General features: G+C 30.3%; 1 protein-coding gene across 6 annotated transcripts in view; it reads right to left on the reverse strand.

The window, feature by feature from the left end:
• Nucleotides 1–24,371, reverse strand: part of Khc-73 (Kinesin heavy chain 73) — a 126,740-nt gene that overhangs the window by 74,605 nt on the left and 27,764 nt on the right. For all 6 annotated transcript variants that reach the window (XM_087166321.1, XM_087166319.1, XM_087166320.1 and 3 more), the window contains exon 2: nucleotides 11,348–11,426. In XM_087166321.1, the coding sequence (XP_087022447.1) occupies nucleotides 11,348–11,407 (60 nt within the window). In that variant the 5' untranslated portion in view covers nucleotides 11,408–11,426. The remainder of the gene's footprint in view (nucleotides 1–11,347; nucleotides 11,427–24,371) is intronic.

Consider the following 24,371-nt stretch of genomic DNA (forward strand, 5'->3'; position numbering starts at 1 on the left):
AACCCCAACTCTAATTCAAAATGGTCCGTTTTTTATTTTGCGCACCGTACAATAGATTTACTATGAATGAAAACATTTTTTAATAAAAACAATATATTTTAAAATGTGTAATAATGAGATATTCTAATAGAAGAACTTTCTGAAGCCTAAATTTGCCGTTAGAATTTAGTAGCAAGAATTATATAAATATCACTCTCCTGGCATTTACACCTGAGCCAGAAGATTCACAAACATGATTTTTATTTATCGCTTGTTAAGTGCCTTACATTTTGTATGTTTTTATTTATTTATTTATTTATTTATTTTTAATTTTTTAAAGCACTTTTAGTTTCTAAGAATTTGTGATTTGGAAATGTCAAGTTTTGGGGAAATCCCCCACTTGTAATACAATTTTTTGTATACTGTGACTAAACTGATTATCTTCATCTGTCAGGGTTTATTCAGGGGAAAATGACATACTTCATAATTGAGTAGCTTAAAGTGAATAAAAATGATTCGATATTGGATAAGAATTGTTTATATAAAAAAGGATTGTTTTGAATTGGGAGAGACGAGTGGATAGGGCGGAAGGGAGAGAGAGGCAAATCGACCTGCAGATGGAATAATCCATTCTATAGTCGTCTCTTTGATGGGGGTGGAAACAGAACCGAGTTCTTCCAGGGAACCCTAGGATTCCATAGAAGAGTTTCCGAGAGTTAAAACTATTTTTTTTTCCTTTTTAACCAGTAAAGATTTATAAAACCTGTCATTTATATGGCATCAATAATTCAGTATTTATTTAATACTATTTAGATTATATATATTTTTAAAATTCTGGAGGGAAAAAAATTTCAAAATTTAAAAAACATATGTTTATCCTAATAGCAATACAGTGAATCTAACTATATATAAAAATCTAATGATGGCGTCGCTGTTATCCATTGTTGTCTATGCAATTTTATTGGCCGCAAAATCACGTGGTAGGATCCAGTTTTTCCTCATTCATTTCATTTCCATATTGTTTTGGTTATCATCGGCATAAAAATAATGAAAGTCATAAAGGTGTTGTTTTTCTATAAATATTTTTGTATCCATAATTTAAAGTTACTTAACTGTACTGCTATTATTACGCTTTTAATTTAAGAGTTTAAAACTAAGAGAATTGTTGGGCTTTTTTTTTTATTTATTATTATTATTATAAAGTAATTCTGCGCTACAAAGATAAAGTTATTTAAAAAGGCGATCTATCTTATGAACCGTTTTACAATTATTATTTCTGTGCAAATAACATTTATAACACTGTAAAATTACAGTTAAAAATATCTGTTAAATGAGTTAGAACAGAACTATCTGCTCCACGCACAATGAGATACAAGCAAAAATAGTATTTAAATATATCCGCCAGTTTAGTAACCGAAAATATTAATTTACGGTTGTAAACTCATGAACAATTTAATGCTGTAACAACATAAATGTTATTTTAAAAAAATGATTACTTAGAAAAATTACTTCTGTTCACCAATAGATCTAAATATTTATAATACAAATAGATATGGATGATATTTGGCGAAAAAGCTTCTAAAGTGTAAAATTGACTCTTTTCTCGGGAATTCGAAAGAGACAATCTTTCTCTGAAGAGACGTTTTTTTTTTCTTCTTTTTTAGTCATAGTTTTTAAAAAAAATCCGCGCTTTTGTGTATATTATACGGGTTTGCCAATATACAATAATAATAACATATTAATATAAAGAGCAATTAGAAACAATATATTGGATGTTGATGCATTTAAAGTTGTCTTCACTTTATAAACGCAATATATTCTTTAGCAGATGCTATTCATTAAATAAAAAAAGAAATAAAATTCTGAATATCAGGGTTTTTACCATCTATAAAAATATGTTTTCTCCCAATTGTTTTGCAAAAGGAAACGCGTTTTTTCTATAGTTTTTATCATCTTCGGAAACATTCTGTTATTTCTGAGAATGTTTTAAAAAACAAGCTTACATTTAAGGTAGCATTTGGAGAAAGAATTTGGAACACTGTTTGAATATTCTTATAAACTTAGAAGCACAACATATAAACAATTTAAGAGCTAATAACGTTCTAAAAACTGTTGCAATGGTCGTACTAGTTGTCCTGATATTCCTTATACAAAAAAATTTCTGCTGTTTTGTTCTATTTAACATTTTTTTTTCTTAGAGCATTATTTATTTTATTCCTTTATGTAGCAGTGAAAGCTCAATAAAACAAGTACGGCATATTAGGCGAAGTCCGCTATAACATTAAATTCCTCGTCAAAATGCTACTATTAACTATAGTAAAATTATATCATCATAATGAAATAAAAAATTACTAACTTTGCAATAACTTTAATTTATTTATTTTTAGAGAAATACATTTTTCCAATAAGTTTTCTTATAGTATTAAATGTTTTATTCTTCACGATTAATATTTTTAAAATTATTAGCATTCTTTCTTTTATTTTTATTATTTGGTTAGAATACAGACAGTTGCTAATGAGTATATATGTATCAAAGGCTAGAATTTACAACAGAATTAGACTAATTAAAATAAATAGGCATTTTATTATTTTAGATAAAGTTATATATACACTAATACATATTTTATATTTTATAACCGTCGTTGAACAGCCTACCCAATGTTGGGTTTACGACTACCAATTTTCAACTACGTAGCCTTGTCATTTTGAACCCAATCCCGAAGACAAGGGAACTCCTGGATCGATTATAGGGAGAAATTCGCCTTCGTGGAGGACTTTATGATGGGACTAACCAGCATTTGCGTTACATGGAGAGGAAGACTACGAGAACCTTCTACGGTTAGACTGACGGCAAGGGGACTCTAACCAATAATCCGTCTACCACTGAGGATTTTTCACGTCAGCAGTGAGGTCGGTGCAAGCCGGATGGGAATTCGTATCGACCAGCCATCGCTGGGATTCGAACCTGGCATTGGAAGGCAAACGCTCTATCCCATGAGCCATATATATATACATACGGCTTATATATATGGGTCATTCTCACAAAAACAGTCATTTTCATGTCCCCAGTATATTTTATGTTTGTTTTACAGCTTACGAAGAAAAAAAAATTCAGGGAAAGTGTCCTTCAGAATGCAAGCTAACAAAAGAATAAAAATAAAATTATCAATTTCTATTTTTTATTTATTTTAGGTAATTAAAATATACCAATATGTCATTCCCTCACTTGTCCCCACTGCTGATTTAAGAAAAGAAAAAAATTGTTTCTGAAATAAAAATTTTTTTTTTTACAAATTCGTGTTTTTTATTTCAGAATACTGAAATATAGAATTCAGGAAATCAATTTTAAATTTAATTTCTGATAAAAATATTAACACAGCACTATTTTAAACTTTGTCCCCAGTGTTTCGCGTCATTCCCTCACAACAATGTTCTTATCACCTGCAATCTTCTTAGAATAAAAATATTTTAATAAAAACTTCAGAAGTTAACAACTGGCATCATAGAACAAAATTGCAGTATGTTTCCATCTTCAACTTAAAGAAGCTTTGCTGAGGAATAAATTTGAATGAATCAAACCAGGTAAAATTTTTTACATTCGTCATTCCCTCATGTCATTTTTTAGAGTAAAATAAAATACAACTTCATCGAGAAAGTGGATAATTATATGTTGCTTTCTTGTATGAATATAATTGTAAGCGATTGACTTCAGAAATTAACTTGGCCTAACTGTTATTTTTAAATTTTATTGAATTCGTCATTCCCTCACTAGTGTATAAAGTGAGGGAATGATTCAAGATGAGTATATTATCAAATTTTTTTTTTTTGTTCAATCGTGCCAGCCAATTTTATTTCCCAAACCTGTAAAAACTATTAAATATATAAGACTAAATTATAATAAATATTAGATATACTTCCTTCCTTCCTTCCTCAATGGCACGACAGCCCCGGGTGGGCCCTGGCCTTCTCAATCAACTTCCTCCAGGCCTGTCTCTGCCTGGCAGTTGTCTTCCAGTTTGAGACTTTTAAGACTGAAAAGTCTCTTTCCACGCAATCGGCCCATCTCAGCTTTGGTCGACCTCTGGGCCTTGATCCGATGGGCTGAGCCGAAAAGATTATGTTTGTCGGACGCTCTCTGTTCATCCGAATGATGTGACCAGCCCATTTAATTCTTTGAATTTTTACGTACTTGACAACTTCAGGCTCTCTAAGGGCCCGATAGAGTTGTGAGTTTGAACGTCTGTACCAAGTACCATCAACTTGTTTGCCCCCAAAAATGGATCTTAGGATCCGACGTTCGAAGATTCCCAAGGAATTCTCATCTTTCTGTGATTAGATATACTTAGTATGTTATAATTTTCAAACTTTAGGTAGATGTAACTTAGATAAAAACATGTATTAAAATAAAATATCATTCCCTCACTATTAGTGTCATTCCCTCACTTTTTAAATACTGAAAGTAATTAATTTACTTATTAATTAATTTGGAAAATAAATTAATTTATTAAATTAATTAATTTATTTATTTCATTAATTTATTTATTAAATTAATTAATTATTAATTATTATAAATTAATTTATTATAAATTAATTATTTAAAAAATTAATTAATTTAAATATTAAGTATAATTTATAGGATATATACTTTCTTTATAATGCCATTACATATTTCTATTAATATAAAAAGTTTCAGAGCTTTTTATTCACTTTCCTTTTTTGGGATTTTATGAACTGAAAAATGACAGTTTTCGTGAGAATGACCCATATATATATATATATATATATATATATATATACAGTACAGAACCCGTTATCCGGAAATCAGAAAACCAAAAAACCGGAACGAAATTAGATAAATTTTCTCGCCATTTAAAAAAAAAAAAAATTTCCCTCATAAGATTTTACGATTTTTCCTTCTTTTTTTAAAGATGTTTACCTTACCATCATTTTGGAAATAATCATTAGTGTATTACTTCATTGTTTTTTCTTATTTTTAAGATTATTTCCAAATATTTTTTTTTTTAGTTGGGTTTAACAATAAAAAAAACGGCTTTTTGTAGCGATTCAGAAAACGGGAAAAATCAGTTATCCGGAATAGCGATGGTCCCGACCATTCCGGATAATCGGTTCCCTACTGTATATATATATATATATATATATATATATATATATATATATATATATATATATATATATATATATATATATATATATATATACACGCACGCTCGCTGGCACAGAGAGACTGAAAAGAATTGGGAATAGTTGATGTCTTGGGAGCTAATTTTATATCTTGATCCACTAAATTCCAATCAATAATCGCGTGACGCAAGAACAATGTTACGCCTAAACGTCATCGAAATGTTACATGAATAGTTAATATCAATCAATCAATGCCACGTAAAAGACATTTTTTTTTTTTCATCTGGGAGATCACCTTGTTTTAAAAACCACGAAATGAGAGAGACGATTATGAAGTAACTCTAAGGATTTTGAACAATTGTTTGTCTTTATAAGATATATCCAAAAAAAAAAGGGGATTCATAAGCTGGAAAAATATCTTTTTGAGCGAATTTTAGCACTCTCAGTAAAGCATAGTTCACTTTAGCATAGTTCACAGCGTGCTTCGAGAAATTCATCGCTTTAATGCTAAACATATTTAATAATAATATTAAATGCTTATAATAAAATGCTCATAATGTTCATTGCTGATAATATTCATTGCTGATAATATTCATTGCTATAATATTCATTGAATGACTTCTCCTTTAAAATTGCTTTATTTACAAAAAGATGAACAATTGCTTTCCTTTCCTGAATTGTTTTTGTTACACACGATTTTCTGACGAAACGGTTTTTTTGTTGCGCATTTATACATAAATTATTAAAAAACATTCAAATTTAAAAACGCTATTGATGTGACAATTACTTTTTTGGGTTGTCTTACGCCAAATTTGAAGATTTCTATCATAGAGGTAATTCATGAAGGCATTATTAAGGCAACGTGGTCGGCATTGTGCACAGACCACTTTTACGTCTCAGACAACCTAGTCTCCATCAATCTGAAGGTGGGTGTGCTTTAAGCCACCACTGTGGAACAAACCTCAGTTTTTTCGCTATTTCTGTTCAGTGCATTAATCACTGAACCAACGTGACTTTAAGGACAATTTACATTACCAGGCCAAATTATTAGACGCACTATAAGATTCTATGTATAATATTAATTATGAGGTGATACTATACAGCTTTATTGTTTTTAAGTGGCTAAAACCGGTTTGCATTTGCTCCTGTATCAATGGGTTAACATTGCAATGCAATACGTTGAAAATCAAATACAAATAGGAAGTATATAAGTATGTAAAAAAATCTCCTGAATAAAATCCCATTACATGTATGTTTAATTATAAAAGTACTGCCTATAAACTCGTGCAAATCTTGTCATTATTAAAACACTACAGTGCGTCTAATAATTTGATCTTAGTATTATAATATACAAGTATAATACCCGATATAATAAATATTCTATATTTATATAATAAATATTCCATATTTATATAATATATTGTCTAATGTATCCAATCATGGAATTTATATTATATATCGTCTAATTTAACCCATTGATACACTAACGCATGGGTCGCCAAACTTTTTTCATCATCGACCCCTATATAATTTTTCGAAATCTTCATCGACCCCCCATAAAAGTAATTTTCCGTTAATTAAGATAAAATTCTATACTGTGTTTGTACATTTATTTTATGATTTTGAACATTTATTAAAGTAATAGTACATTGTGTAACAATAGTTTTATAAAAAATATATTAATGTTGAAATATAAATACATTAATATTTATGACATAATAAGTAATTATAAGTAAGTAGAAATTATAAGTAAAGTAACTACTGATTTATTGCTTCTTAACCAATGAGATGAGGGCGCCTGGTGTTTTTTTTTGCAAGGTTCGCTATACTGGGTTCAAAATTGGTCAATTTTAATTTTAAATCCCCTCGTAACTCCACATTTAAAAGATTGAATTTACGTGACTGAAACCGGCTTCAACCATATAGGAATTTGGAAAAGCTAGCATAAAAAGGCTGAGCTATTTCATAAAGTTCTACATATTTTTGCATTATATAACAGTCCCGTAAAAACAATGAAGTTGTATAGTAACACCTGATAATTAAGATTTTACATAGAATCTGATAGTAGGTCTAATAATATGGCCGGGGAATGTATGCTTCCTAAAATAAACTAAAAGATTAAATAATGATTGAATATTCAATAACTAATTCGGGCTACGATTAATTTTCTTATGGAATGTTTATGCCAAAAAAATTATTCCCGGATAACTTAAGATGCATGTTTATTACCGTAAAGGGAAGGATGAACATTAAAAGCATATTATTTGCTGGTGGAACCACACCTTTTCTATTTTATGAATAGAAGAATTGTGTGAAGGAGAACCACCAACACTTGACGATTTCTTTTGTGTGGAATAACACTAATGAGAATATTTTCCCCTTTGTTGGGATCACGTTTTCCTTCCTTTCCAGCTCTTCACCTTGACCTTTCTCTGAGCTTTTAACTAGAACGAGATCTCTACCACTAGTCATAAAACTACGTAACTAAGTGAATAGGATAGATAATTAATATAAATAATAATATATACAGTGGTGGCCAAAAGTGTGGACCTTTTTTGAAAGTTTCATGTTTTTCAACTTTGTGTGCTTGTAGAATAGATTAATTTTCACTTAAATACAAACAGTTATATATCAAATTGAAGGTGATTTAATGTAAAATTTAATAATAAATACAGTATTACAATATCTGTATTACAAAAAAAGTTATGCAACTAACAGTAAGATCTTAGATTTGCATTTTTTTTAAAGTGATACTTACACAATCAATACTTAGTAGGATAACCCTTATTTTTTAAGACAGCTTCACAGCGTCTTTTCATCGAGTGAACGAGTGTTTGGAGTTCATCTTTCGTAATCACATGGTGCCAAGAATCAATTATAACTTCAATAAGTTGTCTTTTATTGGATGGACGCTTTTTTTCGTACAAGAATTTTCAAAAGTCGCCACAAATTTTTAATTGGATTGAGATCAGGGCTGTTTCCTGGCCATGGTAATATATCTATGCCTTTATTTTGAAACCATGCTTTGCATACTTTTGCTGTGTGGCAAGGAGCTGAATCCTGCTGAAAAATAAATGGTGCGTTGTTGGGGAAGAAATCCCTGACGGAAGGTATCAATTTTGGTTTCACGACACTTTCGATGTATTTTTTGGCATTCAGGATGCCATCAATCACTTGAATTCGGCCCACACCATCTGCAGACATACATGCCCAGATCATGACATTTGTTGGGGTTTTTTTTGTAGTTGCTTCAATGCAATCAGGATGAAGTGCTTCACGTACTCTACGTCTCACGTATTTTCTACCATCACTACCAAAGAGCGATATTTTAAGCTCATCGCTCCAGATTACTTGCTTCCATTGATTTTCTAAACATTAAATGTGTTCTTTTGCCCACTTAAATCGTTTTTCGCATTGCTTTTGATTTAAATATGGTTTTTGCCTTGGAATTCTAGCTTGTAGTCCAAATCCTGATAACCTTCTTCTTATTGTTCTTGAACTTACTGCAATACCCGCTGCATTCATTTCACATCTAATGGCACCTGATGAAACTTTTCTATCTTGAAGGCATAGCCGTTTAATTTTTCAATCGGTAGTAGCACTTGTGCATTTTTTTCGACCTGATTTGACTTTATTTTCCACTGATTTCGTTTTTTCATAACGTAAACAGAACTTTCGTACACCAGAACAAGTCACTGAACCACCAACTTGTCTTGCAATTTCAGCATAAGAGAGGCCATTTTCTCTCAATATGACAATTCGGCTTCTTTTTGTAGATGTCCAATTAGTTCTTCTTGTTGATGACATTGTTTAAAATTAGTATAATTAAAAAAAGGGACTTTAAATATTCAAAAACAGCAATACTCTATTTAATTGTACTAGTATGAATCATTCCACAAAATATTTCCACAACAATAACTCTTTTACCATCCAAATAACCTAAACTATAGTTACAGACATTTGATTGGTCCTAAGAACAGTGTTTGTGATTGGCTAATACGCTTTTATTACAAAACACGTCCTTATTCAAAACGATTTGTGTTTGTTTGTTCTACTAAAATGAGCATAACTTTTAATACAGATATTTTAATTCTGTTTTGGTTATTAAATTCTACATTAAATTACCTTCAATTTGATATATAAACGTTTGTATTTAAGTGAAAATTAATATATTCTACAAGCACACAAAGTTGAAAAACATGAAACTTTAAAAAAATGTCCACATTTTTGGCCACCACTGTATTATGCGTGTGTGCCCTATGGCAGAATTTTTTGGGGCTTTCTGCGACAAAACTCTCTAGCACTAATACAAGTAGCATAGCCTGATTTTTAAACAGAAAATAAGCACCTTTAAGTATTTTTTAAACACTCATAAAATATTCTTAATCACTTTCCAAAAAAAAAAAAATCATAATTAGGATCTGTGCAACAATAAAAAAAAAATTCTACCGTTTAAAGTTCCTAATTTATAAACATGGAATCAATAAGATTCAAAAACATTTTTAAAAAACTTAACATAATCATGATAAAAATAACTAGTTTCTGATAAGTACTGCGGAGAAAATTGTAAAAAATCATGCATTTTTTTGTAATTTAGAACGACAATCGACACGGCAAAGACAAAATCTTTTGTTAAAAGATAGAAAATTAAGCACTTTCTATAAACCCGGAATAAAAAAAAATCACCTTTAAGAGCTTTTAAAAACGTAAATCAAAAATACGCACCTTAAAGCATTTTTTAAAAACTCTACGCACCCTGTAATATCTTTCTGTTAGATACTTTCAATAATAACAAGGATGTATGTTACTATTTTAAGGTAACAAAATCACTGTACATACAAAAACAATAAATTTTTTTTTAAAATTAAATATGTTGTATTTTTTTATTCTAATATTATAGACTATATTCTCGCATTTTGTTATGGGTGGGGGACTGACTAATTATATCCTTTATCGCATTTTGCAAATCATCACCACATTAAAAAAAATAATTAAATATCATGAAATGTGTTGCAGTAATTACTGAAAAACAGATTGACAACGAAATCACGCAAATCGGACTCTTCAGAAAAGAGTTACTCAAATGCATGTTTCGTTTCAAGATTTGACTGTTGCAGTAAATAATAAAGTGTAAAAAAATATCGGGTTTAAAAAACTATGTAGAAATCAAAAGCAATAACTGCCAAAAAAAATCGATAGAATCATGGCCTTAAAAAGTAAATGATCAAAGGCGCAATTCGAATTTCCCATATCGCCTGAAATATTTCGGGACTTTGAAAATCGATGCCAATAACAGCCGAAAATGCAATCAAAATGGGTTTACGATATCGGCATAAATTGTGCGCTTCAAAAAGTGATTATTTAAATGCGTGATTCAAATTTTACGTGTAAATTTTTGCAGAAAAACAAACTAAATTTTTTTACTTTCCAAAAGAAAAATCTTTTTGCAAGAACTTTGTAAAGTTTTACAACAAATATTTAAAATAACTTTATTTCAAATGTTTCTTTTACATTGAGTTAGTTTCATGAAATTGCTGTTTGACCAGTTAACTGAGAGTTTTTGTATTATATTCTCAAGATTTTATTTGAAATTTCTCTTCTGATTTGATTTTATGTTTGTCTTGTATTTTTCCTGGACTTTGGTAAAACCATCGGGGTACTGAGGCAGAAAATTTTAACATTTGTCGTGCTCTCTCAATAGAAAAGGTTTTGTTCCATGACTTCCGGAGCTGGTACCCCCTGAAGACATCGGCTTCGGTGGCCATGTTTTTATTTCCATTGTTTTCTTTTTTCTTTATTGATTCAGTTACTAACCGGTTATGTGATTAAGGTGAATAACTTATCATCTTTTCTAAAAAAAACGTGGTTATTAGTGAAAGTTATCTAAATAACGTGGTTATTAGAAAGCTTAATTCAGAAGACTACTGACAACAGGTTAGAACGCATGCACTGCGGTTAAATTTTGCCCAAGGAGGTTGTCATGCTCTACAACGAAAAATGGCAATTCTCGAGTTCGATGTTCGTTACCGACAATGTAAACAGTCATCTATGGAGATGGTACTTCAGGACAAACAAAGGAGTTAACATGTCTTATATATTAGTGAATGGGAATTGAATAATTGTAGTGGTAGTTACGATACATTCGCGGCGCTACTCTGTATGAGCTTTCACATTTAAAAAAAATCGAAGAAAATTCAAAATATTAAAATACAAAAGCAAAACTCACCCGTTCCTGGAATGAGGATTGTGCAGTATAGTCTGTTGCTGATCCACTTCTACTACGCATTTTGTTGCAAGTTCTATTTCTGCAAATAAATAAAACAACATATAAATATAGCTTCGCAATCTCTTTTAATTGATGTTTGTTATTTACTATTTATAAGAGATTTTAAAAGTTTTAATTTTTTTACTTGGCCATAGATGGCGCCACTGGAAAACAAGAACAATCGCACCCTCTCTGCCTTAATGGCATACGTCAACAACATAAGAATAAATTGCCAACATTTGATTAATTATCATTTTCCACCCCAGTGGCAGAATCGCAGCGACCGGCGACATAGTCGCAGAACGTTACTAAGTTCTTGCAGAAAGATTTTTCTTTCGAAAAGTTAAAAAAAAAAATAATAATAGTTTTCTTTTCTACAGAAATTTACACGTAAAATTTGAATCATGCATTTAGATAATAACTTTTTTGAATCAATTTACGAACGATAGTATCGTAAATCGATATCATGTTTCGATTGTATTTTCGGAAATTATTTGTATTGATTTTCACGTGGGTTTTAAAATATCCCGATATATTTCAAGCAATAAGGAAAATTCGAATCGTGCATTTGAGTATCTACTTTTTAAGGCAAAGATTCTATCGATATTTTGGCTGTTATTGCTATTGTTCGCAATAGTTTTTAAATCCGATATTTTTATAGCATGTTATTTATTACAACAATCTAATGTTCAAACGAAACACGCATTTAAATAACCCCTTTTTGATGTGTCCGATTCACTTGATTTCGTCGTCGATTTCTTTAGTGGCAATTTCTAGTACGCGCGGATTTCATGATTTTTCATTATTTTTTTATTGTGATGATTATTTACACGATGCGTAATCTAGAGAGTTATTAGTGCTACAGTGTTTGGTCGCAGATAGCGAGAAAAAATTCTGCCACTGGATGTTCGACAAGGTATATACAACTATTTAATCTCATTGCGGACTTACGTTTGCCGAACTGGTTAAACGTATATGTTTTTTGCTGTTGTTGTTGTTGTTGTAGACGTATGCCTGTTTAGGCAGAGAAGTGCGATTGTTCTTTATTTTCAGTGGCGCCATCTATGGCCAAGAATTCGACTTCTGCCACACCATACGTCGCACCCGTTTATAGGGCGGACCCATTTATACATTCATCCACAGATCGTAATTTTGACCTGAATCGGAGAACGATCGATCTCCAATCCAGTACCCCCAGAGGTTTTGATTTGTCATGGGAACATGGAGGACTTTTGCGACTCCACAGATTTAACGTGCGTCAGTCACTTTACTACACAGGGAGTCTTCGGCCGGCGGGGTTCGAACCCACGAACTCTCGGACATGGGCACAGCGCCCTACCGACCAGGCTATCCCGGTCCATGATTTTTTGATGCATAGGTATTTTGAAAATGTAAATTTCAAATGAAATATATATAATATATACTACAAATATATATATAATAGTAGAAGTTTCAAATTATTATCTAAAACAGAAGTTAAAAAATACTTAACATAAATTAAAATATGTCATGAGAGCTTAAAACGTTTAAATAAAGAGAATTTTAAAACTGAAAACTTAACATCGTTGTATCCGAAATTGTTTAAAATAATTATTCTAAATCAAAATAACTTTTAAATTTTTATATAAAACAACAGTTTTTAAAAAAATTCTGTTAATACTGTGAAATATTTAAAGAGCTTAAGTAATATTTTAGATGATTACAGACACAAATATCGATGATCAGATCACAACTTTGCGAGCAGACGCTAATTTGAAAATCACAGTTAAAAATATTCCCCCAAACGATAGTTGAGAAAACGCGTATGAATTTTTTCATTGGCGGAAGAAAAATACAGCTCACGTGACCTGCCGAAAGAGATAAGTTTCTTCAACGGACTTCGATAGTGACCCAATGTTACAGTTGAATTAAGAAACCAGTCACCATCAAAAAATAGCGATCGAGCGGGTTCGAACAAATCGAAACAAGGAGGTTGTAATTGTAATAATGAAAATAAACTATGTTCTAAAAATCAAAATTCATGGAGGAATAGAACAAATTCGTGGGAGGAAAGTATAAAATCATCATTAAGATTTTTAACGTCAATGCTCAATTAATTTCGGTAATACGTACTAATTGAAAGAAAAAAAAAGGGAAGCTATAATAAAAAGTCAAATTGAGAAAGAAATGATACTAATTCGTTTGGGGGAAAAGCAAAAAACTGCCATACTTTTATCTGTTAAGGATGTCAATGATGCTTAATTATTTCTGATAATATGCACTACGAGGGGTCTGTCTAGGTTTTTTTAAGAGGCGCCTATTTTGTGAAAATTTAGACATAATTTGTGAAAATTATGTTAACAAATCAACACAAAAACATGGTAAAATAAGAAAACATTGTCACTACAAATAAAAATCATTTATGACTGGTAAATTTCTACATATATATTTTTCCCATATGTGCTCAAAAACAATTTTGTTGTAAAATCTTGATCTTAAAATTGTTTCCAAATTTAAAAATCCATAAAAATCAATGTCCTTAATTAAATTTCAACTTGAATTTAATAGAAATATAGAAGATTTAACAGTACTAGCACTAAAAGTTATTTCGACCCGCTCATACAGAAAAAAATTTCACAGAGAAAAATACGTTTCATTAAAAAACAAAGGAATAATGTTTAAAATATTAGTTCGAGTTTCGACTTCCTGTAAACTTCACAGAGGGAAAGCTTCGTCATTTCATTTAAAAAAAACTCTGCGGAAAAAAAGTTCGCTATAATAAGGCTTAAGTGACCGGCTAGACTTACGCCGCACTATCTGACCAAACACCTGACTTATTCGTAGAGCAAACCACTGTTGGGTTCCATTGCAAATCGAAATGCGAAATAAATTCTTGGTTTATTGTTTTTACAGGGATACAACAATAAAATTTTAAAAGGCAGGGGGGAGAGAATTTTAGAACTTTTTTTTTAAGTATTTTGTGAAACTACCACTTTTCCTAGAGTTGAATTAGTGAAGTTACCGTTAAACGGTAGTAAATTTGCCCTGGACAGACCTCTAAGTATTATGGTACAGTTTCAGTAAGTACCAAAGATACTAATATAGGTACAAAGTATTTCTTTTTAGAAAATGTGCGGACTATTAAAACTGCATTAATAATACTGTGCACTATTATGATAATTACTGTGAAAATAGGTTTGTTATGACCGTTTGAAGTTATGAGTGCTGGCGAAATTATTCGGCTGTGGCAAATTTCGCATATCATTGAGTTAACTTCGAGAAAGAGCATTGTGTTAGATGATACTTAATACAGTTAATCTTTATTTTGGGGCCGGGATAGCCTGGTCGGTAGGGCGCTGGACCCATATCCAAGAGGTCGTGGGTTCGATCCTCGCCGGCCGAAGACTCCCCGTGTAGTAAATGGTGACTGATGCACGTTAAATCTGTCGAGTCTCAAAGTCCTCCATGTTCCCACAACAAATCAATACCTCTGGGGGTACTAATCCAGGAGTTTCCTTGTCTTCTGGATTGGTTCAAAATTACAAGGCTACGGAGTTGGACAAGGAACGTAAGTAGTCGTAAACCCATGAAATTGGGTCGGCTGTTCAACGACGGTTATAAAATAAAATAAAATCTTTATTTTGATGAGATGAGATATTAAAAACGTGTTTTACTATATCTACTGAAGTAAAGTCTCCGGTAAGGGCTACGAATAATAATTAACAGGGGTCTGTTCAGACATTTTGTAAAAGGTCCTGTTTTTGTAAAATTTTAAAAAAATTACTCGTAATTTGTGAATATAAAATAAACGTCAAGTCACATTCTTTCAACCAGGGTCCTGTTCTTATCAATTTGTGCAAATAGGGTACTGTTATTGCAAAAACAATTTTCAAGGAGTTTTTAAATTGTAAATAGATACATGATTATGCTCAACACTGTAAAATTTTAATAAAAAAAATTTAAACTTTTAAAAATAAACAGCAATTGCTGCTTCTAAATTAGAGAAGCAACATGCAAATATTTGGTATTTAGCCTATGCTGCTGCACGCAGAATATTCGTTTCGAACGAATAATGGATGAGGAGTTTGCAGAAGACAAAACTTAATTCATTTACATCCATCTTTCTGGGAAGGGTTTATTCGATTAACAAAACAATAATGAAAATAAACAAATTTGTGAAGGGTCCGATTAAAAGAAAAATCATTTCGTGAAGGGTCCGTTTTTAAGTTAAAATATTTTATGAAGGATCCGTTTTAATGAAAAGATATTTTGTGAAGATTCCGTTAACGGACCCAAATTTCTTCTAAACAGACCTCTGCTCCAACAATATTTAAAGTGCTACTCACCGGACCAAAAATATTTAGAAACACAGGCGTAACATTGCAAGCGTGTTAGTGTTTGCTCTTCACAAAATATTTTCTTTCTATGGATAGTGAATTTAATAATAGTATTAATCATTAAATTCTAAACTAATATTATTAAATTATACTATTATTAAATTATACTATTATTAAATTATACTATTATTAAATTATACTATTATTAAATTATACTATTATTATTCTAATTAAATAATAATAGTGTAATTTAATAAGAATTATAAGCGTAGTAAATAAATTATGAATTAATTCCTTTCTATTTCCAGAATTTATATTAGACACATTTTGTTTAAAAGAAAATGAAAAAAAAAAAAAAAAAAAATCAAACCTGGAATTTAAACGTAAGAATAAATAACTATTACTCTACAAAAAAAGAAAAGGAAAATCTTGCAATTAAAATTTGACCAATTTTTGACTACTTTAAGTGCTCAAATTTTTAATTGGTTTTCTGTACAGAATGGAAACACAATTTTCAAACGCTTTCTGACCACTATTAGCAGAATTTATCGCCAATCAAAATTTTTTTTATGTTCGGCCTGAACTGACTCAAAACTAAAATGTCGAAAAAAATTATATATCGAATAAAATTTATATATATTTAAAATATCAAGTTTGTTCAGTAGACTAAAAATGAAAAAATAAATTTATAAAAATTTTCACGCATAACAAACCGCAAGGGCAAAATTTTACAATAAACTTCTAGCAACATTTAAAATTCCACTTTTTTCGTTTTGGTGACAAAAATTCACATTTCTTTTTCAGAACACAGATCAAACATGATATTTAAAAACATTTCCATTTCCAATTACACTTTTTAAAGAACTTTCCTTAGTGTTCTCCCTTAAAATATATACTCTCATTGCAAATTTTATTAATTTAAATAAATTTTTATTCTCTGGCAAATCGAAAAGAAAAACATTTTAATATTTGGGTAAAAAAATAAATTAATGAGAATAAAATCAGATGCATATGGCCAACTCTCCTCAATGATAAACTCAAAAGTCAATTTGTTATATCGTAACAAGTTGCGTTTTTTTTCTTCTAAATGTTTTAAATCATAAAAACCAATTAGACAGGTTTCTTCCCCTCCTTTGATTTGGAACCATTTTTTACACGATCATTTCGATTGCATCGCATACCGAGGATGTGGAGTCATTGAGTTTTTTTTTTTTTTTTTTTTTTTTTTTTTTTTTTTTTTAAATTAACGATGTCTATTTTATAAGGTAAAAAAACTTATACATGTTTGGGGAACACATAGAATAAAATACATATTAAACTATTAAAACGTTATAAATAATTAATTAAATAAGAAATAAAATAAACAGGAAATGTGAGAACAAGTTTTTTGTTTCAAATAATATTGCATTTAAATTTCACAAGAATTGTCAGAAACTCCCCTCTTCAGCAGCATAGCTGACAAAGACACGATAAAGAGAGTTAGAAATTTTTTTTTTTTTTATCAACAATATTTCCCAATATGTTTTCCAAGTCGGATTTTCATTTTATTTTTCCCTACATGCATTTTTTCCAAGATTTTTATAATACTAGGAAGTTTCGCCCCTTGCTCACTTTGTTATAGCCAGTAATGAGCATCATTCACGAAAATTTTATTCATGACTAAATTTATTCAGAATAAATTTATTCTGAATGATTATTCATATGAAAATTTAGTCATTATTCATCATTCATTATGCAAATGTATAAAAACTTTTGAATAATGATTGATGAATAAACTCATTAGTCATGACTAATTTTTCTGAATAAAATTTGAATAACTAGCAAAAAATGCAATCGATATGTCTTTGTCTATAACGAGATGCAAAACATCGTTTGCTCTTAAACGTCTTATTTTAGGAGATAAACTATAAAACTAAGACAAGTATGACTATTTATTTTTATGTTATTTTAACTTACTCCAGCGTTACATACTTAGTTGTGCTAAAAAGTAGGTTTATAACAGTTTAGTTACTTAAGTTCATTTTGTTCTAAAATCTATAAAACGCAATTTTTTATAGTTTTTGAAAGCAAACGATAATATTATTTTAAATTTTTAAATAAAATTTTAATTTAAAAAATTAAACCCTTTTTTGCCATGTAACCATTTCTCAAAAGTATGCATTATGTTAGACAAAAGTAAATTTTCTCAAACATTATATAAATATACTTGAAAAGGATTAACGTTTTATTTGAAGTTGTCATAATTGTAGTCAATTAGAGTATTCCGTGCCCATTTTTGTTGACCAGTGAAATTATTCAGTTATTCTTGACTAATGAATAAAGGATACTGAATAACGAATAATGAATGATTTATTCCTTATTCAAAATATTTCTGACTAATGAATAAATCTTTATTCATTATTCAGATTTTGAATAATTATTCATCATTCTTAATTCATTATTCTGAATGACAAATGCCCATCTCTGGTAATAGCCACTCATACATCTTAGTTTGTTTTTCCCTAAATCGATATATTTTTTAAAGAGAAAACATATAAATATTGAAATTTTATGTAAGAAAATTTTGTTAATATGTCAATAGTAACAAAATTAATGATTACTTGCATATAAAAAAAAATCAACCAAGCTTGAAAAAATAAATATATAAACATAGGGAACATATAAATTTTTGATAAAACAAGAAGTAGTTTTACTAGCTAACTATCTAAAAGATTTGTGTTTTTCTGATTAAATTTTTTGCAATCACCACCATTGTTATCATTGTAAAAGTTCGTTAATTTTTTTTTTGACAAGACTTTACACTGTATTAATACACATTCCTCATTGTGGGGGAACATTATATAAGTATAATTTTCCTTTTATAGACAGAGAATTTTTACAGCTGAAATGGCCTGTTAGCGGAAAGACCTTGTCAATGACATATCTACCACGCGGTTTCATTATCTTACAGATTCATTATATACTGTCTTTTTTTTCCTTGCTAATTTCACCCTTCATTCACTCCCTACATCAAGAATCATTCACAATAGTTATTGCAATTGCTTTTGCGATGCTAATCAGGGATCTGTTTAGAAGAAATTTGGGTCCGTTAACGGACCCTTCACAAAATATCTTTTCATAAAAAAGGATCCTTCACAAAATGATTTTTCTTTTAATCGGAGCCTTCACAAATTTGTTTATCTTCATTATTATTTTATTAATCGAATAAACCCTTTCCAGGGCAGAAAATAAGAAAGATGGACGTAAACGAATTAAGTTTTGTCTTCGGCAGACGATTCTTCCATTATTTGTCCGAAATGAATATTCTGCGTTCAGCAGTATAGGCTAAATACCAAATATTTGTATGTTGCATCTCTAATTTAGAGGGAGCAATTGTTGTTTATTTTTTAAAATTTAATTTTTTTAATTGCAATTTTACAGTGTTGAGCATAATCTTGTATGTCTTTACAATTTAAAAACTCATTGAAAAAGTTTTTTTTTTGCAATGACGGACCCTATTTGCACAAATTCATAAAAGCGGACCCTGGTTGAAAGAATGTGAGTAATTTTTTCACTATTTCACAAAATGTCTGGACAGACCCCAGCTAATCTATAATAATGTACATTAAGAATTAAGCTTAGAAATAAATGGGTTAAATATGACGAGTAAAAAATTGCGTAATATACAATTTAAATGTGTAAAATGCAATTACAACACCAAATGTAAAAAAAATGCTTCGTTCCTCCAACGTGATGTAAATAGAGGAGTAGGCAATTTTCAAATAAAATGCTTCTTTTCTGGCAACTTAAGATTTTGCATCAGGCTAGGCTTAAAAAATTTCAACACAAATACAAATAAATTACAAAGAAGTGCAAGGGGCATAACGTCTAATGTAAAAAAAACATAAAACTAGTTTCAAAATTACGCATGACTTTGCCTACGAAATAACCTTTCCTACAAACTGTTGACGAAATGATCCTGTCGATGAAGTGATTGTCGATGAAATGAGTGCGACCAGTTAATTTTAATTTCGTTCTTTTTATATAAAAATTTTGTTTGATGAGAATTTGTTTTCTTCAACTTTTTTTTAATGTTTTTTGGATTATTTTCTTAACGCCACTCTCATTATTTTTTCAAAACATTCATATTTTAGAGGAATGCGTGTCATTTATATAAAAACTTAATGAGGACCTTTTTTTTTAATACTTAAACACAATACACACATACTTAAACCAGGGGTGTGTCCAGACAATTTGTGAAAGGTCCGTCTTTTGTAAAATTGTGAAAAAATTACAAGAAACGTTAAGTCGCATTCTTTCAACCAGGGTCCTGCTTTTATGAATTTGTGCAAATAGAGTCCGGTTATTGCAAAGAAAAATTTCAAGGAGTTTTTAAATTGTAAAGAGATACGAAATAATGCCCAGCACTGTAAAACTATAATTTAAAAAAATTAAATTTTCAAAAATAAACAGCAATTGCTACTTCTAAATTAGAGATGCAACATGCAAATATTTGGTATTTAGCCTTTACTGCTGAACGCAGAATATTCGTTTCGGACGAATAATGGAAGAATCGTCTGCCGAAGGTAAAACTTAATTCGTTTGCATCCATCTTTCTTGTTTTCTGCCCTTGGGAAGGATTTATTCAATTAACAAAACAATAATGATGATAAACAAATTTGTGAAGGGTCCGTTTTCATGAAAAGATATTTTGTGAAGGGCCCGTTGACGGGCCCAAATTTCTTCTAAACAGATCCCTGGTTAGTGTATCAACTGGTTAACATTGTAATGCAGTACGTTAAAAATTAAATACAAATAGGAAGTATATAAAATAATCTTCTGAATAAAAACCCATTACATATATGTTTAAATATAAAATTATCGCACATAAACTAGTGCAAAACATGTCATTATTAAAACACTACAGTGCGTCGAGTAATTTGGTATAAATATACTAATATAATATACTGATCTAATAAATAGTCTATATTCATATAACATATTAATCTATCTAATTTATCCAATCGTCTAATTTATATTATCTATCGTCTAATTTAACCCATTGATACGCGAACATAAACAAGTGCAAACCGGTTTCAGTAGAGTAAAAACAATAAAGCTGTATAGTATCACCGGATAATTAAGATTTTACATAGAATCTTATAGCGCGTCTAATAATTTGGCTAAGGACTGTATATTATACAGAAAAAATGTGAAGAAAAACAGAATCGTTAAAATTTTTAAGTGTCTATAGTTTTGAAGAAGAAAAAAAAAATGAACATAGAATACGAAAACATAGAGAAAGTGAAAAGGAGCGATAAATAGGAAGCTAAAATATCCATATTAAAAAGAGAAATGATGCGTAATAATATTCAAGAAACATCAACCAACAGCTCTTTCACTCGAAACGCAGCAATTAGGGCATCGCAACATTGCAAATTTAGCAAAAAAGAAGTCTTAGAAAAAAGAGTAAAATAATCTTTCCGCTCCATATACACCAATAATGTCGTTTGCGTACTTTATAAACTGAAAGAATTGGAGCGATTCGTGAACACATGACGAAGAAAATGTAAAAATACACTTCCTTAAACAACAACATTTTGCAGAGCAAGAAAAACCCAAGATATCGTAAATTTAAGACTTCATTAGTCCTCTTTACGAACAACAATCCGTTCGACAAGATGACTTAGGAAAAGAATTTTATAGTTCGTAAAATTTTAAACGCTTCACAGACAATGGTTATTAAGATGACATTTTCCTCAAAATCAAGAGCCGAATAAGTTATATTTAAAACAAAATATTATTCTACGATTGGGAAAACAATGTATTAATAAAATTAATAAATTATTGAAAGAAAAACAAAGACAATCGCAGCTTTAATGATTTTAAAAAAAGAAAACAGTGCGTCGAATAAGTTGACAGTTACTTTAAGGAATTTATTTCTCTATTAGAGTTCCAGGCCAAATTACTAGACGCATTATTAAAATCTTAATTATCAGATGATACTATACAGCTTTATTGTTTTTACAAGGCTGAACCCGGTTTGCATTTGTTTATGTTCGTGTATCAATTGGTTAAAATTATAATGCAATACGCTAAAAATAAATACAAATCGGAAGTATGTAAAAAATCCCCTGAATAAAAATCCATTGTTTTCCTGAATAAAAACCATATATGTTTAAATAATGAGATTAATTAATCAAAAAATTAGATTAATTTTTTTATTGGCAACAACGCGATTACATGTAATAAGAAAATTGATCAATATTTTTTTTAAATATTTTCAAATATCTGAAGTAATTTAAAAGCATGGGTTAGTTCAGACTTTTTGCGAAAGTTCCCGTTTTCTAGAAATAATGAAAAATCTATTCAATTTTTTTAAATTTCGTGCAATCGGGCACCTATTTTGGTGTTCAGAATTTTTATGAGAAAGGTCCTGTTTTCTGAATCTATAAGGAATAGGGCTCAAATCGTTGGCTTAAAGAGGCAAACGGACAAAAGAACGAATTTGTCAGGTTTTGTTAAGGCCTGTTTACACGGTCCAAGTTCTTGGACGAAGATTGATTGAAATTGATGGAAACTTGTTTTGCTTTGAGCTTGGATCGTGTAAACAATCATCCAAGTCCTTGGACGATAGTAGACTACCTTCCATCCAAGTTTTTTTTCTCTTAACCAATCAGCTTCTTAAATTTTGTGACGTCAACAAGCAGGCATCAGATTATGTCATTTTGTTGTCTGTTTTCATACATTTTAGTCCTAATAAATTAATCTGTAATGATCTATTTGGGTTATCATAATTTTATTTGAATTTATTATTAGTAATTTTAAATTTATGTAAGTGTGACTTTATAATGTTGAATATGGACAATGCGCAAGTTTCTCCTTCGACCAATCAGTGACATTCAAGAACTTGGATAGTGTCCACGAATCATACAATTTCTCGGATTCAAGAACTTAGACAGTATAAACAGACCTTTAGCCTTGTCTGTCTGTTTGTTTATGCCGGATAGCTGAGCGGTCAGCGTGCCTTACTCAGAAGCCAATAGCTTGGGGTCGGGAGTCCAGCTTCACAAGTGCCCCCACTGGGAAACGTTAAACGAGCAACACTTAAAGCATTTTCCGGGGCGAAGAACGAGAAGTTGCCTGCCAAGAAAAAAAAGTTTGTTCATAACGAACGAAATTTCGAACAACAGAATCTTCGTGCTGAGTCAGAAAACAATTGACACACAGTTACAGTTAAGCATTGTCTCCTCACATGAAAGCGAATGAAGGAGAAAAGAATGCAAATTAAGAGAGCACGCATTTTCAAAGTTATCATTTTAATCACCGATGTCAGTATAATCCTCTTCACGAAAACATGGGAGAAACTTTCTCTGATTATTGAGCCTCAGGCATCGATTAGTTTGACTTAAAATGTCAGCGATATTCACCCAAAAGTATTAAGGTCATGTAAAATAACTGAACTAGGAAATTTGCGAAAGCCGAAAATTACTTGATTTTTTTAAAATTGAATCACTTTTCATTTTCTTTCCTTTTTTTTCAGCGTGTGTAGCCAAATCTTTCAACAAAAAATAAGCACCTTTTAAGTACTTTTCAAGCACTCAAAAAATATTTTTTAGCACTATATACATTAACAAAATGCAAAATAAATTTCAAAGACTTTAGATGATCATGATAAAATAACTAGTTCTTGACAAAAAACCCTTTTTCTTGATTATGTTAGCCGTTATAAAATGATCGAGAGATTTTTCGGTTCGATTTCAGAGGGTGGAAAATGAAGCTTGAAATGGAGAATATATCTTGCAAAATGCAGAAGAGTTGGATATTAGAGTGCAATAATCTCACCAAATCCAGCTCAGTAGATGTACATACGGACTCGCAAGTATTTCATCAAACCTGTAAAATGATTGGCGCTTTCATACGCTACGGACCGACGGTACGCCGAAATGCATCGTGCTTGAATGAATTGTGAAAACGATGAATAGAACAATGTGGAAAGCACGCTTCTGCATAATACGTAAAGAAAAAAAATTTATATTCGAAAAGGGAAAATTAAGCACTTTTTAAAAACACCCAATGAAAAAAGCACCTTTAAATGGTTTTAAAAGACAAACATCGAAAATAAGCACCTTTAAGCTCTCAAAAAATATTTTTCAGCGCTATATACATTAACAAGAAGCAAAATAATTTTCAAAGATTTTTCGGTTCGATAGCAGAGGATGGAAATGAAGCTTGAAATTGAGAATATCCTGCAAATTGCAGCAGAGTTGCACATGAGACAGCAAAAATTTCACGGAACCCAGCTCAGTAGACGCACATGCGGACTCGCAAGAATTTCATCGAACAAGTAAAATGATTGACACTAACGACGACTGTACGCCGAAATAGATTTTTTGTGGTTGAATGAATTGTGAAAAAATTGAATAGAACTATGTGAAAAGCACGTGGCGAAAATCGACACGGTAAAGAAAAAAATCTCATTTTCTAAAAGGGAAAATTAAGCACTTTTTAAAAACACCCAATGAAAAAAGCACCTTTAAGTGCTTTTAAAAAAACAAAATCGAAAATAAGCACCTTTAAGCACTTTTTAAAAACGCTATGCACCATGTTCAAGGTTGTAATAAATCAATTTCTATTGTTTAACAAACGTTTTATTTTTACAAGGTACAAAAAAAAAAATATTCCACATT

Source organism: Parasteatoda tepidariorum, chromosome 6 (assembly GCF_982258835.1).
Source record: "Parasteatoda tepidariorum strain Cologne lab strain chromosome 6, Ptep-v5.0, whole genome shotgun sequence".
Classification (NCBI taxonomy): domain Eukaryota; kingdom Metazoa; phylum Arthropoda; class Arachnida; order Araneae; family Theridiidae; genus Parasteatoda; species Parasteatoda tepidariorum.